At 38.5% G+C, this 12376-nt stretch overlaps 1 protein-coding gene across 1 annotated transcript in view; it reads left to right on the top strand.

Moving 5' to 3' along the window:
• MEIKIN (meiotic kinetochore factor) overlaps positions 1–12376 on the top strand; it is a 113863-nt gene that overhangs the window by 96560 nt on the left and 4927 nt on the right. The window contains exon 11 of the mRNA XM_037739957.1: positions 6011–6134. Coding sequence (XP_037595885.1) covers positions 6011–6134 — 124 coding nt within the window. The remainder of the gene's footprint in view (positions 1–6010; positions 6135–12376) is intronic.

Below are 12376 nucleotides of genomic sequence, written 5' to 3' on the forward strand. Positions count from 1 at the left end.
AGGCCATGGGCAAGGTCTAATGCTGTGCTGGCTTCAGGTCTGACCCAGCTTAGTCCTATTGGTGGTAGTTACAGAGGTGCTTGCATCACCATACCCTCAGTTCCAGGTGGCTCAGCAGAGATAGAGACTCCATTTGTTTGGGAGAAAGTAAGGGAAAAGAACAAGAGTCTCTGCTTAGGAATCCAGATAATTTTTCTAGATCTTATCTAACACTGCCAAGGTGGTACTGCTACAAGTCTGCAAAAACCAGTGTTACTGGGCTTGGGGCCCAAGTCCCTTGGAATACCTAAGAACCCTTCTCAAGAAGGACAGGCATAAACAAACTCAGACTATAAAGACTACAATAAATACCTAATTCTTGAATGCCTACACATTGATGAACATCTATAAGCACCAGCATCATGACCTCACTGGAGAACTAAATAAGGCACCAGGGACCAATTCTGGAAAACAGATATATGACTTTTCAGACAGAGAATTCAAAATAGTTGTTTTGAGGAAATTCAAAATAATATAGAGAAGGAATTTAGAATTCTATCAGATAAATTAGACAAAGACATTCAAATAATTAAAAAGAGTCAAACAGAAATCCTGGAGATGTAAACTGCAATTTGGCATACTTAAGAATGTATCAGTCTCTTAACAGCAGAACTGATCAAACAGAAAAAATAATTAGTGAGCTTGAAGACTGGCTGTTTGAAAAGACACAGAGAAGACAAAAGAAGAAAGAATGAAGAATGGAGCACACCTACAAAATCTAGAAAATAGCCTCAAAAGGGCAAACCTAAGAGTTATTGGTCTTAAAGAGGAGGTAGAGAAAGAGATAGGGGTGGAAAGTTTATTCAAAGGGATAATAACAGAACTTCCCAATCATAGAGAAAGATATCGATATCCAAAGCCAAGAAGTCTGTAGAACACCAAGCAGATTTAATCCAAAGACTGCCTCAAAGCATTTAATAATCAAACTGAAAGGTCAAGGATAAAGAAAAGATCCTAAACGCAGCAAGAAAACAGAAACAAGTAATGTAAAATAGAGATCTAATACATCTGGCAGCAAACTTTACAGTAGAAATCTTACAGGCCAGGAGAGAGAGAGATGACACATTTAAAGTGCTAAAGGAAAAAAAAAAGTACTAAAGGAAAACAACTTTTACTCTAGAATGGTATATCTGGCAAAAATATCCTTTAAGCATGAAGGAGAAATAAAGATCTCCACAGATAAACAAAAGCTGAGGGATTTCATCAAGAGCAGACCTTTCCTACAGGAAATGCTAAAGGGAGTTCTTCATTCTGAAAGAAAAGGATGTTATGTTAATAAACAATAAGAAATCATCTAAACGTAGAAAACTCACTGGTAATAGTAAGCACAGAGAAAAACATAGAATAGTATACATTGTTATCATAGTGTGTAAACTTCTCTTGACTGAAGTAGAAAGACTAAACAGCAAAGCAGTAAATCATAACTACAACAACTTTTCAAGACATAGACAGTATAATAAAAGATAAAGAGAAAAAAAGTTAAAAAGCAAGGGGACAAAGTTAAAGTATCAAGTTTTCATATTCTTTTGCATGTTTTGCAAATCAGTGTTAAGTTGTTATCAGTTCAAAATAATAAGTTATAATATTTGCAAGCTTTATGGTAACCACAAATCAAAAAACATATAATGGATACACAAAAAATAAAAAGCAAGAAATTGAAGCATACTGCAAGAGCAAATCATCTTCACTAAAAGGAAGACAGCAAGGAAGGAAAAAATAAAGAGAAGACCATCAGTCTACCAGAAAACAAATAATAAAATTGCAGGTGTAAATCCCTAATTATCAATAACAACATTGAATGTAAATGGACTAAACTCTCCAATGAAAAGACATAGAGTGGCTGAATGGATTAAAAAGAAAAACAAGATCCAGTGATCTGTTGCCTACAAGAAGCACACTTTACAATAAGCTATAAAGATACACACAAACTGAAAATAAATGGATGGAAAAAGGTATTTTATGCCAATAGAAACCAAAAAAAAGAGCAGTAAGCTATACTTAGACAAAACAGATTTAAAGGCAAAAGCTGTAATAAAAGACAAAGCAGGTTATTACGTAAAGATAAAGGGGTTAGTTTAGTAGGAGAATGTAATGATTCTTCCACGGTTTTACTGTGGCCCATTGTATGAAGTTTGGTAGTTACCCAAGAGACATTCCCCCAGCTCCCTCTGTGCCAGAGCTGTCTTTTCTGTGTTTTACTGTCTGCTCTTTCTGACTGCTTATAGTTAGAAGTGATTTCCTTGAAATGCATGAGGCTAGAAAGGGAGCTGGAACTTAAAGTGGTAGTGTTTGTGCAAGATGACGGTGCTTCTGCTCTGTCAGACATAATAAAAGCCATACATGACAGATGCACAGCTAGTATCATGCTGCATGAGAAAAAACTGAAAGCCTTTCTTTTTAAACCCGGAACAAGATAAGGATGCTCACTTTCCCCATTGTTATTCAACATAGTGTTGGAAGTCCTAGCTAGAGGAGTCAGATAAGAGAAAGAAATAAAGGGCATCCAAATTGGAAAGGAAGAAGTCAAATTATCTTTGTTTACAGATAATGTGATCTTATACTTGGAAAAAACTAAAATTTCCACCAAAAAGTTATTAGAACTGATAAATAAATTCAGGAAAGTTGCAGGATACACAATCAACATACCAAAATCAGTAGCATTTCTATATGCCAACAGTGAACAATCTGAAAAATAAATTTAAAAGGCAATCCCTTTTACAATAGCCACAGATAAAAATAAATATCCTGGAATTTACCTTACCAAAGAAGTGAAAGATCTGTACAATGAAAACTATAAAACATGAAGGAAATTTGAGAGGACACCAAAAAATGGAAATATATTTCATGTTCATAGATTAGAAGAGTCAATATTATAAAAAATATCCATATTACTCAATGCAATGTGCAAATTTAATGGAATCCCTATAAAAATACCAATGACATTCCTCACAGAAATAGGAAAAACAATTCTGAAACTTATATTCAGTCACAAAAGATCCAGAATAGCCAAAGCTATTGATATGGTTTGTCTCTATGTTCCCACCCAAATCTCACCTTGGATTATGGTAATCCCCACTTGTCAAAGGTGGGACCAGGTGGCGATAATAGGGGATCCAGGGTAAATTCGCATATCTACAGCAAGCTCATTTTCCATAATGGTACCACGCACAAGGGGAAAAAGACAGTCTCTTCCGTAAATAATGCTGGGAAAACTGGATATCCATATGCAGAAGAATGAAAGTTGATCCTTACCTCTTACCTCATACAAAAAATTAAATGGATTAAATACTTTAAGACCTCAAACTATGACGCTACTGCAAGGAAACATTGGGGAAATACTTATTGAATAATACTCCATTAGCACAGGCAATCAAAGCAAAAATACACAAATAGGATCACATCAAGTTAAAATGCTTCTGTACAGCAAAGGAAACAATCAACAACATGAACATACAACCCACAGAATGAGAAAAAAATATTTGCAAACTACCCATCTGGCAAGGGATTAATAACCAGGGGCTCAAACACCTCTGTAGGAAACAATCTAATAACCTGATTCAAAAATGGGGAAAAGATTTGAAAAGACGTTTCTCAAAAGGAAATACACAAATAGCAAAAAGGCATACGAAAAAGTGTTCAACATCACTGACCACCAGAGAAATGCAAATCAAAAGTACAATGAGATATTATTTCACCCTAGTTAAAATGACTTTTATCGAAATCTCAGGCAATAACAGTTGCTAGTGAGGATGTGGAGAAAGGAAACTCCTATTAAAATTGTCGGTAGGACTGTCAATTAGTACAACCACTAGGGAGAACTGTCTGGAGGTTCCTCAAAAAAACTAAAAATAGGCTGGGCGCAGTGGCTCATGCCTGTAATCCCAGTACTTTGGGAGGCCAAGGTGGGTGGATCAGGGGGTCAGGAGTTTGAGACCAGCCCGGCCAACATGGTGAAACCCTGTCTTTACTAAAACTACAAAAATTAGCTGAGCATGGTAGTGCTCACCTGTAATCCCAGCTACTTGGGAGCCTAGGCAGGAGAATTGCTTGAATACGGGAGGTGGAGGTTGCATTGAACCGAGATTGTGCCACTGCACTCCAGCCTGGGCAACAGAGCAAGACTCTGTCTTGGCAAAAGAATCAAACAAGCAAACTAAAAATAGAGCTACCATATGATCCAGCAATCCCACTGCTGGGTATATACCCAAAAGAAAGTGTATCAGAGAGATATCTGCACTCCTATGTTTATCAGTATACCAAAGAGATATCTGCACTCCCATGTTTGTTGCAGCACTGTTCACAATAGCCAAGATTTGAAAGCAACCTAAGTGTCCATCAACAGATGAATGGGTAAACAAAATATGGTATTCATACACAATGGTGTACTATTCAGCCATAAAAATGAATGAGATCCTGTCATTTTCAACAACATGGACAGAACTGGGGGTCATTATATTAAGGTAAATAAGCCAGGCACGTAAAGACAGACATCACTTGTTCTCACTTATTTGTGGGATCTAAAAATCAAAACAATTGAATTCATGGAGATAGAGAATAGAAGGATAGTTACCAGACACTGTGAAGGATAGCTAGGTGCTGGGGGTGGGGGTTGGTGCGGGAAGTTGGGGATGTTTAATGGGTACAAAACAATAGAAAGAATGAATAAGACCTAGTATTCGGTAGCACTATAGGAGATTGCCTTATGTACACAGGAAATTCAGTTATAAATTGTATTCTAAGAGTTCTTGCACAAAGTGGAAATGGTAAAATTATAAAAGTCTGGTATTTTAAATTGTACATTTAAAAATAAAAGAGTATAATTGGATTGTTTGTAATGTAAACAATGAGGGATGGATACCCAATTTTCCATAGATGTGATTATTATGCATTGCATTTCTGTACCAAAACATCTCATGCACTGCGTAAATATTTATACCTACTATGTCCTTACAAAAATTTAAAATAAAAATAATTACATAAGAAGTTTCTGGCTGGGCACAGTGGCTCACGCCTGTAATCCCAGCACCTTTGGGAGGCCGAGACAGGCAGATCACCTGAGGTCAGGAGTTAGAGACCAGCCTAGCCAACCTGGTGAAACCTTGTCTATACTAAACACATAAAAATTAGCTGGATGTAGTGGCACACACCTGTAGTTTTAGCTACTCAGGAGTCTGAGGCATGAAAATCACTTGAACTTGGGAGGCAGAGGTTGCAGTGAGCCGAGGTCACGCCACTGGACTCCAGTCTGGGCAACAGAATGAGACCCTGTCTCAAAAAAAAAAAAAAAAAAAAAAATTACATAAGAAGTTTCTATATAGCCTTTATTTAAAATAGCAAAAGCCCTTGATAAATACATCTCTGCTTCTGAATTCTGAAAAAGAAGATATATCACTTCTGCAAGATATGCTGTTTCTCTCTCTCTCTCTCTCTCCCTCTGTCTCTCTCTCTCTCTCTCTCTCTCTTGTCCTCCTGGCCTCAAGGAGTCCCTCTCAAAGTATTGGAATTACAGGCATGAGCCACTATGCCTGGCCAGTATTTCTTTATTATGGGAAATTGTCAAAATTACCAGAGTTGAGAAATCAAGGAATTTAGTGTTTAACTCAGTTAAATTTAAATTTGTGTTTTAACTCAATAAAACATGCAAATTTTCTCTCCCACTTCAGCATGCTTGAATCTCAACTCTACCATTACTTGCTCCCTATCCTTAAGTAAGTCAATTAATCTCTCTGAAACTTTTCTCATTTATAAAATGGAGGTAATATAATCTGCCTTGCTTGGTTCTTGTGAATATTAAATGAACATATGTTTTAAAACCAATTACTGTTGGGAGTGGAGTAAGCATTTAATAAATGCTTGCTGTTATTAATATCTAATAAATACAGATATTGAGACTAGTTGCATTTGAAATAAAGCAATATACAAGTATAATATTTGGAGGAATTATGCAATATCTGCCTTTTTTCTTTTTCAGTTTCCTGCAAATACATCAGAAATATGTTGTATTATTAGAGCATCACCAGGAACAAGAAAAGTGAAAAATAAAGGTGTTATTGTAAAGAAGAAGAAATATTCCTTTCCTAAGGATATCCCTCAAGGTACTGTAGTATGAATGCAGAACATACTTTTTAAATGATATAATTTTTTCATTATAAATGCCTTATGTACACAGGAAATTCAGTTATAAATTGTATTCCAGTAGTTCTTACACAAAGTGGGAATGGTAAAATTACAAAAGCCTGGTCAAGGGTAGACTCAGTGGCTCATACCTCTAATCCCAGCACTTTGGATAGCTGAGGCGGGAGGATCAGTTGAACTTAGGAGTTCAAGGTTATGATGAGCTATCATCAGGTCACCCAGCCTGAGTGACAGAGAGATACCCTATCTCTTTATTTAAAAAAAAATGTCTGGTCAGATTTTGGAACCAGGGTAAAATAATTTTTTTAAGACAGATATTTTATCTTTTGAAAAATTAGCTTATAACACTGATGTAAAATCTATCCAGGACACTTCCTCCTACAATTATGTGAAATTTAGTATTGTTTTGGTTTCAGTTTCAGTCGCATTGTTTTTAGAGATATGGATATGTTTTTGCATTCACTTCATATTGGTTGAGTACTTCGTCTGTGAAAGGCATTGTGCTAAGAACCTTATATTTCATTTATTTCTCACTATGAGTTTATAATAGATGAGATATGTACTGTTATTCCCATATTACATATAAAGACTCTGAGATTTAAAGTAGTATGCAGTTTGTTCAACATCATACTTCTTCCAAGTGGTAGAGAGGAATTCAGTCTTTTAAGCCTGCCAAACTCCAAGTGCAGCATTTGCAGTGTTGTTGTTTTTTTTTTTCAGTTTAAGAGGCTTAACATCTCCCCTCACTATGCTTCAGGCAGAATGTCTAATTACTCAGTGGCACTTTGAAATTTTTATAAGTAAACAGCCAATGAAGCAATTGAAACTTAGTTAGATATGTACAACTTGAATTCAACCAAGATGTCTACTCTTAATTCTTGTACTTATTTCCTCCACAGTGCCTGCCCTGATCATTCTCTAAGTCTATAGAGAGCTCTCCTTTTTTAACAAGTTCCTTGAATATTCAATTCAGTGCTACTCATTTGATACTTAATAATTATATTTGTCAGCATTCTCCAGAAAAACAGAATCAAAAGGAGATAGATAGAGATATATGAAGGGATTTTTAATGAGAATTGGCTAATGTGGTTATGGAGGCTGAAAAATTCCATGACGTGCCATCTGCCAGCTGTAGAACCAAGGAAGCTAGTGGCATCACTAAGTCCAAGTCCAAGGGACTTAGAACCTGGGGAGTTGTGATGAAACTCCCAGAATCCATAGGCCAGAGAACCTGGAGTTCTGATGTCCAAGGGCAAGAGAAGATGGATGTCCTTGCTCCAGAAGAGAGAGCAAATTTGCCTTTTCATGCCTTTTTTTTTTTTTTTTTGAGATGGAGTCTTGATCTTTCGCTAGGCTGGAGTGCAGTGGTACGATCTCAGCTCACTGCAACCTCCGCCTCAGCCTCTCGAGTAGCTGGGACTACAGGCGCACACCACCACACCAGCTAATTTTTGTATTTTTAGTAAAGACGGGGTTTCACCATGTTAGCCAGAATGGGCTCGATCTCTTGACCTCGTGATCCGCCCTCCTCGGCCTCCCAAAGTGCTGAGATTACAGGCGTGAGCCACAGTGCCTGGCCTCTTCTGCCTTTTCTATTCTGGTCCTCAACCAATTGGATGGCAGATCTTCTTTGTTCAGTCCACTGATTCAAATGCCAGTCTTTTCTGGAAACATCCTCACAGACACAGATCTACTCAGAAATAATGCTTTACTGGTTTTCTGAGTATCCCTTATTCCAGCCAAATTGATATCTAAAATTGACTATCACAATAATATATTGCTACCCGACCTAATTTGCAGTGCTGACTTTTCATATTTCATATTCCATAGGTTATAAAGTTTTCAAGGAGAAAGCACGTAATTGACTTATTTCTATCTCTATCTCTGATAACATCAGCATAGTGGTAGGGAATAGCAAGATCCTGTATTTGTCAGGATTCTACCAAGAAAAAGAGCCAATAAGATGTGGAAAATATTAAAGAGAGATTGAAAGTTATAGAGGATAGAATAAGGCCTAATGTACACTAAATACCATTCTAGAGAGAACAAAACAAGGAATCGACGTATACAGTTATGGAACTGTACAAGTCTAGCTGGGCAAGTTTGCAAACTGTACAGCAGGCTGGAAACTCTTGGGCAGGAGCCGATGAGGCAGTCTACACATAGATTTCTTCTTGTTCAGATAAACTTTTTAAGATTTGCTTTAAGGCCTTTCAACTGATTGGATGAGGCCTACCTACATTATCAGGGATACTCTCCTTCAAGTTCATATACAGTTTATTATAGATATTAACCATATCTACAAAATACCTTTGCAGCAACACTTAGATTAGTTTGACTGAATAATTGTGTAATATATCTTAGGCAAGTTGTCACATACAACTAACCATCGCAGTACATTCCTTATCAACTACTCATCCATTTGCATCTCCTTAAACCATATTTAATCTCCAAATAAAGGCAATAATAAAGTCATATTTTTGCCTAACATGCTACAATTGTCCTGCATAAAACTGAAAATGTGCTAACCCTCTCTCCAGAAAAGGATACAAAATTTTGGTCAATGTTCACCCTTCTTGCTATCCTGTAATTTAAAAACTGTGATAGAAAGTTAACTATTATTAATACATTATATGATAAGGGGATAAGAGAGAGAAAAAAACAAAGATATTTGCCTGACTAATCAAGCGATCGTAGCAGGTATTTATAACTACCTTCTTCCACTACCCATGCATATTCCTTTTGCCTTCAGCAAGCACTTCCAATGGTCATGGTTCTTTACCTGCTGGGTAACACAAACCTTTATTTCTGAGCATCTGAGCCATTAGTAGTCCTTCCTGGATTGAGTTATTGTAGTTTTCCATTAGCCTTAATCACAGAGTGTGATAAAATTAACAGATACCCTAAGAGATCTCCAGACATATTCTTCCTTACCACCATTGTGGAGTAGTAGTTCAGATTCCCCTTGGTAGTCTGGATCAGTCACTCCAGCCAACACTGTAAGCAGGCTTAACTTCCAGTTTAATGGAATCAATATTCTGGTGGAGGAATTCCTCCCTTTGGAACTAAGACCTCTAAGCCAGTGGAGCATCAAATTATGAGACCAGGAAGAATAAATTTTGCTAGTGGATCACCAGGGTTAATAATGCATGGTGCCACTTTTGTTTCTACCCCTTGATTCCTGGCTACAGAGGGAAAAAAGGTACCATTTATTGGATGCTGATTCGGAGCATATATATAGCCTTCTGGAGAACTTTGCCCTAGCCTGCAAGTTATTTCCCCCAGCTGGTGCTGTAATTGCATCTTCAAAAGGCCATCCCACTATCCTATTAGGACAGCTGCTTCAGCATGGTAGGGAACATAGACCAGTGAATTCCAGGAGCAAGGACCCATACTGCAATTCTTTTGCTGTGAAGTGAGTTCCTTGATCAGAGGCAATGTTGTATGAAATATCATGACCATGGGTATAGCATTCCATGAGTCCATGGATGTCAATTTGGGCAGAATTTTGACATGAGGAATGAAATTTTGTATTGAATGTCTGTTCTAGTAATAACAAAATGCTACCCCTTCCATGATGGAAGTAGTTCAATGTAATCAACCACAAAGCTGACTGAACACCCAGACGAATAGAGCCATACTGGGGAGTCAGTGTTGTTGTCTGCTGCTGACAGGTTGGGCACTCAGCAGTGGCATCCAGGTTGGCCTTGGGTAATGGAAATCCATATTGGTGGTCCTATGTATGAACTCTATTCTTGCCACCATGGACACTTTGTTCATGAGCCATTAATGAAGAGGATACTAGTTAGACTCTTTCCCCAGCTCTGTTCTGACAGAGGTGGCTGGGAGAGACTGACTGGATTCTACAGACTTGATTATCCTGTATTCACTTTATTATTAAAATCCTCCTCTGCTAAGGTCACCTTTTGGTGAAATTTTATGGGATACATCTTCATTTCTCTCCCCTCATTGAAAGAGGTCTGTCCTGGCTGGGTGCAATGGCCTATGCCTATAATCCCACCACTTTGGGAGGTTGAGGTGAGTGAATTGTTTGAGCTCAAGAATTTGAGACCAGCCTGGGCAACACTGTGAAATCCTGTCTCTTCAAAAAAAAATACAAAAATTAGGTGTGGTGGTGTACTCCTGCAGTTCTAGCCACTTGGGAGGCTGACGTGGGGGGATCACCTGAGCCCAGGGAGATGGAGGCAGCAGTAAGCTGTAATCACCCCACTGCACTACAGCCTAAGCAAAAGAGTGAGATCCTGTCTCAAAAAAAAAAAAAGGTCTGTCCAATGCCTCCCAAATTTTTCAGCCCACTTTTGATGGATTACTGAGTGTCAACTCGATTGGATTGAAGGATGCAAAGTATTGTTCCTGGCTGTGTCTGTGAGGGTGTTGCCAAAGGGGATTAACATTTCAGTCAGTGGACTGGGAGAGGCAGATCCATCCTCAATTTGGAGGGCACCATCTATCTAATCAGCTGCCATCGTGCCAGAATGAAAAGCAAGAAGAAGAATGGGAAAAGATTAGACTGGCTTAGCCTCCCAGCCTACATCTTTCTTCCAAGCTGGGTGCTTCCTGCCCTCTAACATCGGATTCTAAGTTGTTCAGCTTTGGGACTCAGACTGGCTTCCTTGCAGATGGCCTACTGTGGGACTCTGTGTTCGTGTGAGTTAATACTCCTTAATAAACCCCTCTTTATGTATATATATCCTATTAGTTCTGTCCTTCTAGGGAACCCTGACTAATACAATGTTCTTTCCAAGTCCCTAACCCTACAACCAAATCATTGGCTACCACTCTAGAATATAGTTAAACACCTAGCTATTCTTCCTTTCAACAACCAGGTGCACTCCTCTCAGTTCTGCCCATTGGGGGACTTATCTTTACCAATTTCCTTTAGGGATGTCCCAGAAAGAATTTGTAGGTGCTCTAACTGTACACTTTTAGGCAGTGACTGCATATCATAGAGAACCATTTGTAAATCAAACATGAGTTTTCTCTTCCTCAGTCAACTGTAGAGAATTCCTCATGTTATATTAAAAGCAGGCAGTGAGAGAAAAGGTAATGTAGCAAGGGTGGGGGCCATGGACATTTGGGTCACTTCCTCATGTTACTTACTTATGACTTCAGGGCCTGCTCAAGCTCAATCTTACATAAACCATTTCCATTTGATAATGGAGTACAGCCGTTAACACCAACTTTATGACTTGGTAGGTCAGACAACACATAGTCCATGATGGGCAGTGTGGGTCACATGGTAACTTGATAGCCTTTGGTTAAGTGTTTAGTCACTACTAAAGTCTGGCAATAGGCCAAAAGCTGTTTCTCAAAAGAGTAATTTTCCACTGAGGATGGAAGGGCTTTGCTCAAATCCTAAAGGTTCACCCTGTGATTCATCTGCAAGGACCTGCCAAAGGGTCCAAACAGCATCTCTATCTGCCACTAACACTTCAAATACTGTTGGATCTGCTGGATCATTTGGCACAATTGTCAGAGCATCTCCATAGCAGCCTGAACCTATTGCAGAGCATTCTCTTGTTCTGGGCCTCCCTTCCAATCTGGCAGCTTTTTAGGTCACTCAGTGAGTGGGCTGGAGTGGCACACCCAAATGAGAAATATGTTAACTCCAAAATCCAAAAAAGCTGACTAGGCATTGTATCTCCCTTTTGGTTATAGGAGGTGCCAGAGGCAACACCTTATTCCTCACCTTAATAGGGATGTCCCTCATACTACTGGACCCCTGGAAATTACAAAGATGGAAGGCCTTTGGAGACCCACCAATTCCATTTGTAGGAATATACCCAACTGTAATATATATCTGTGTCACCAAAAATATATATACTAGAATATTAATAGCATCAATGTTCATGATAGCCTCAAGCTGGAAACTATCTAAATGCCCATCAAGTAAAATGAATAAATAAACTATGGTATATTCATTCATTAGAGTGCTATATAGCAGTGAAAATCAATAATATAAAGTTAGATGCAACTGTTACATATTGCATGCTAGGTACACAATTACAAACATAATGATGCATTTAACAAAGAGTGCCATGGCCGGGCGCGGTGGCTCAAGCCTGTAATCCCGGCACTTTGGGAGGCCGAGGCGGGTGGATCACGAGGTCAAGAGATCGAGACCATCCTGGTCAACATGGTGAAACCCCGTCTCTACTAAAAATACAAAAAATTAGCTGGG

Source organism: Cebus imitator, unplaced genomic scaffold (assembly GCF_001604975.1).
Source record: "Cebus imitator isolate Cc_AM_T3 unplaced genomic scaffold, Cebus_imitator-1.0 Scaffold76, whole genome shotgun sequence".
NCBI lineage: Eukaryota > Metazoa > Chordata > Mammalia > Primates > Cebidae > Cebus > Cebus imitator.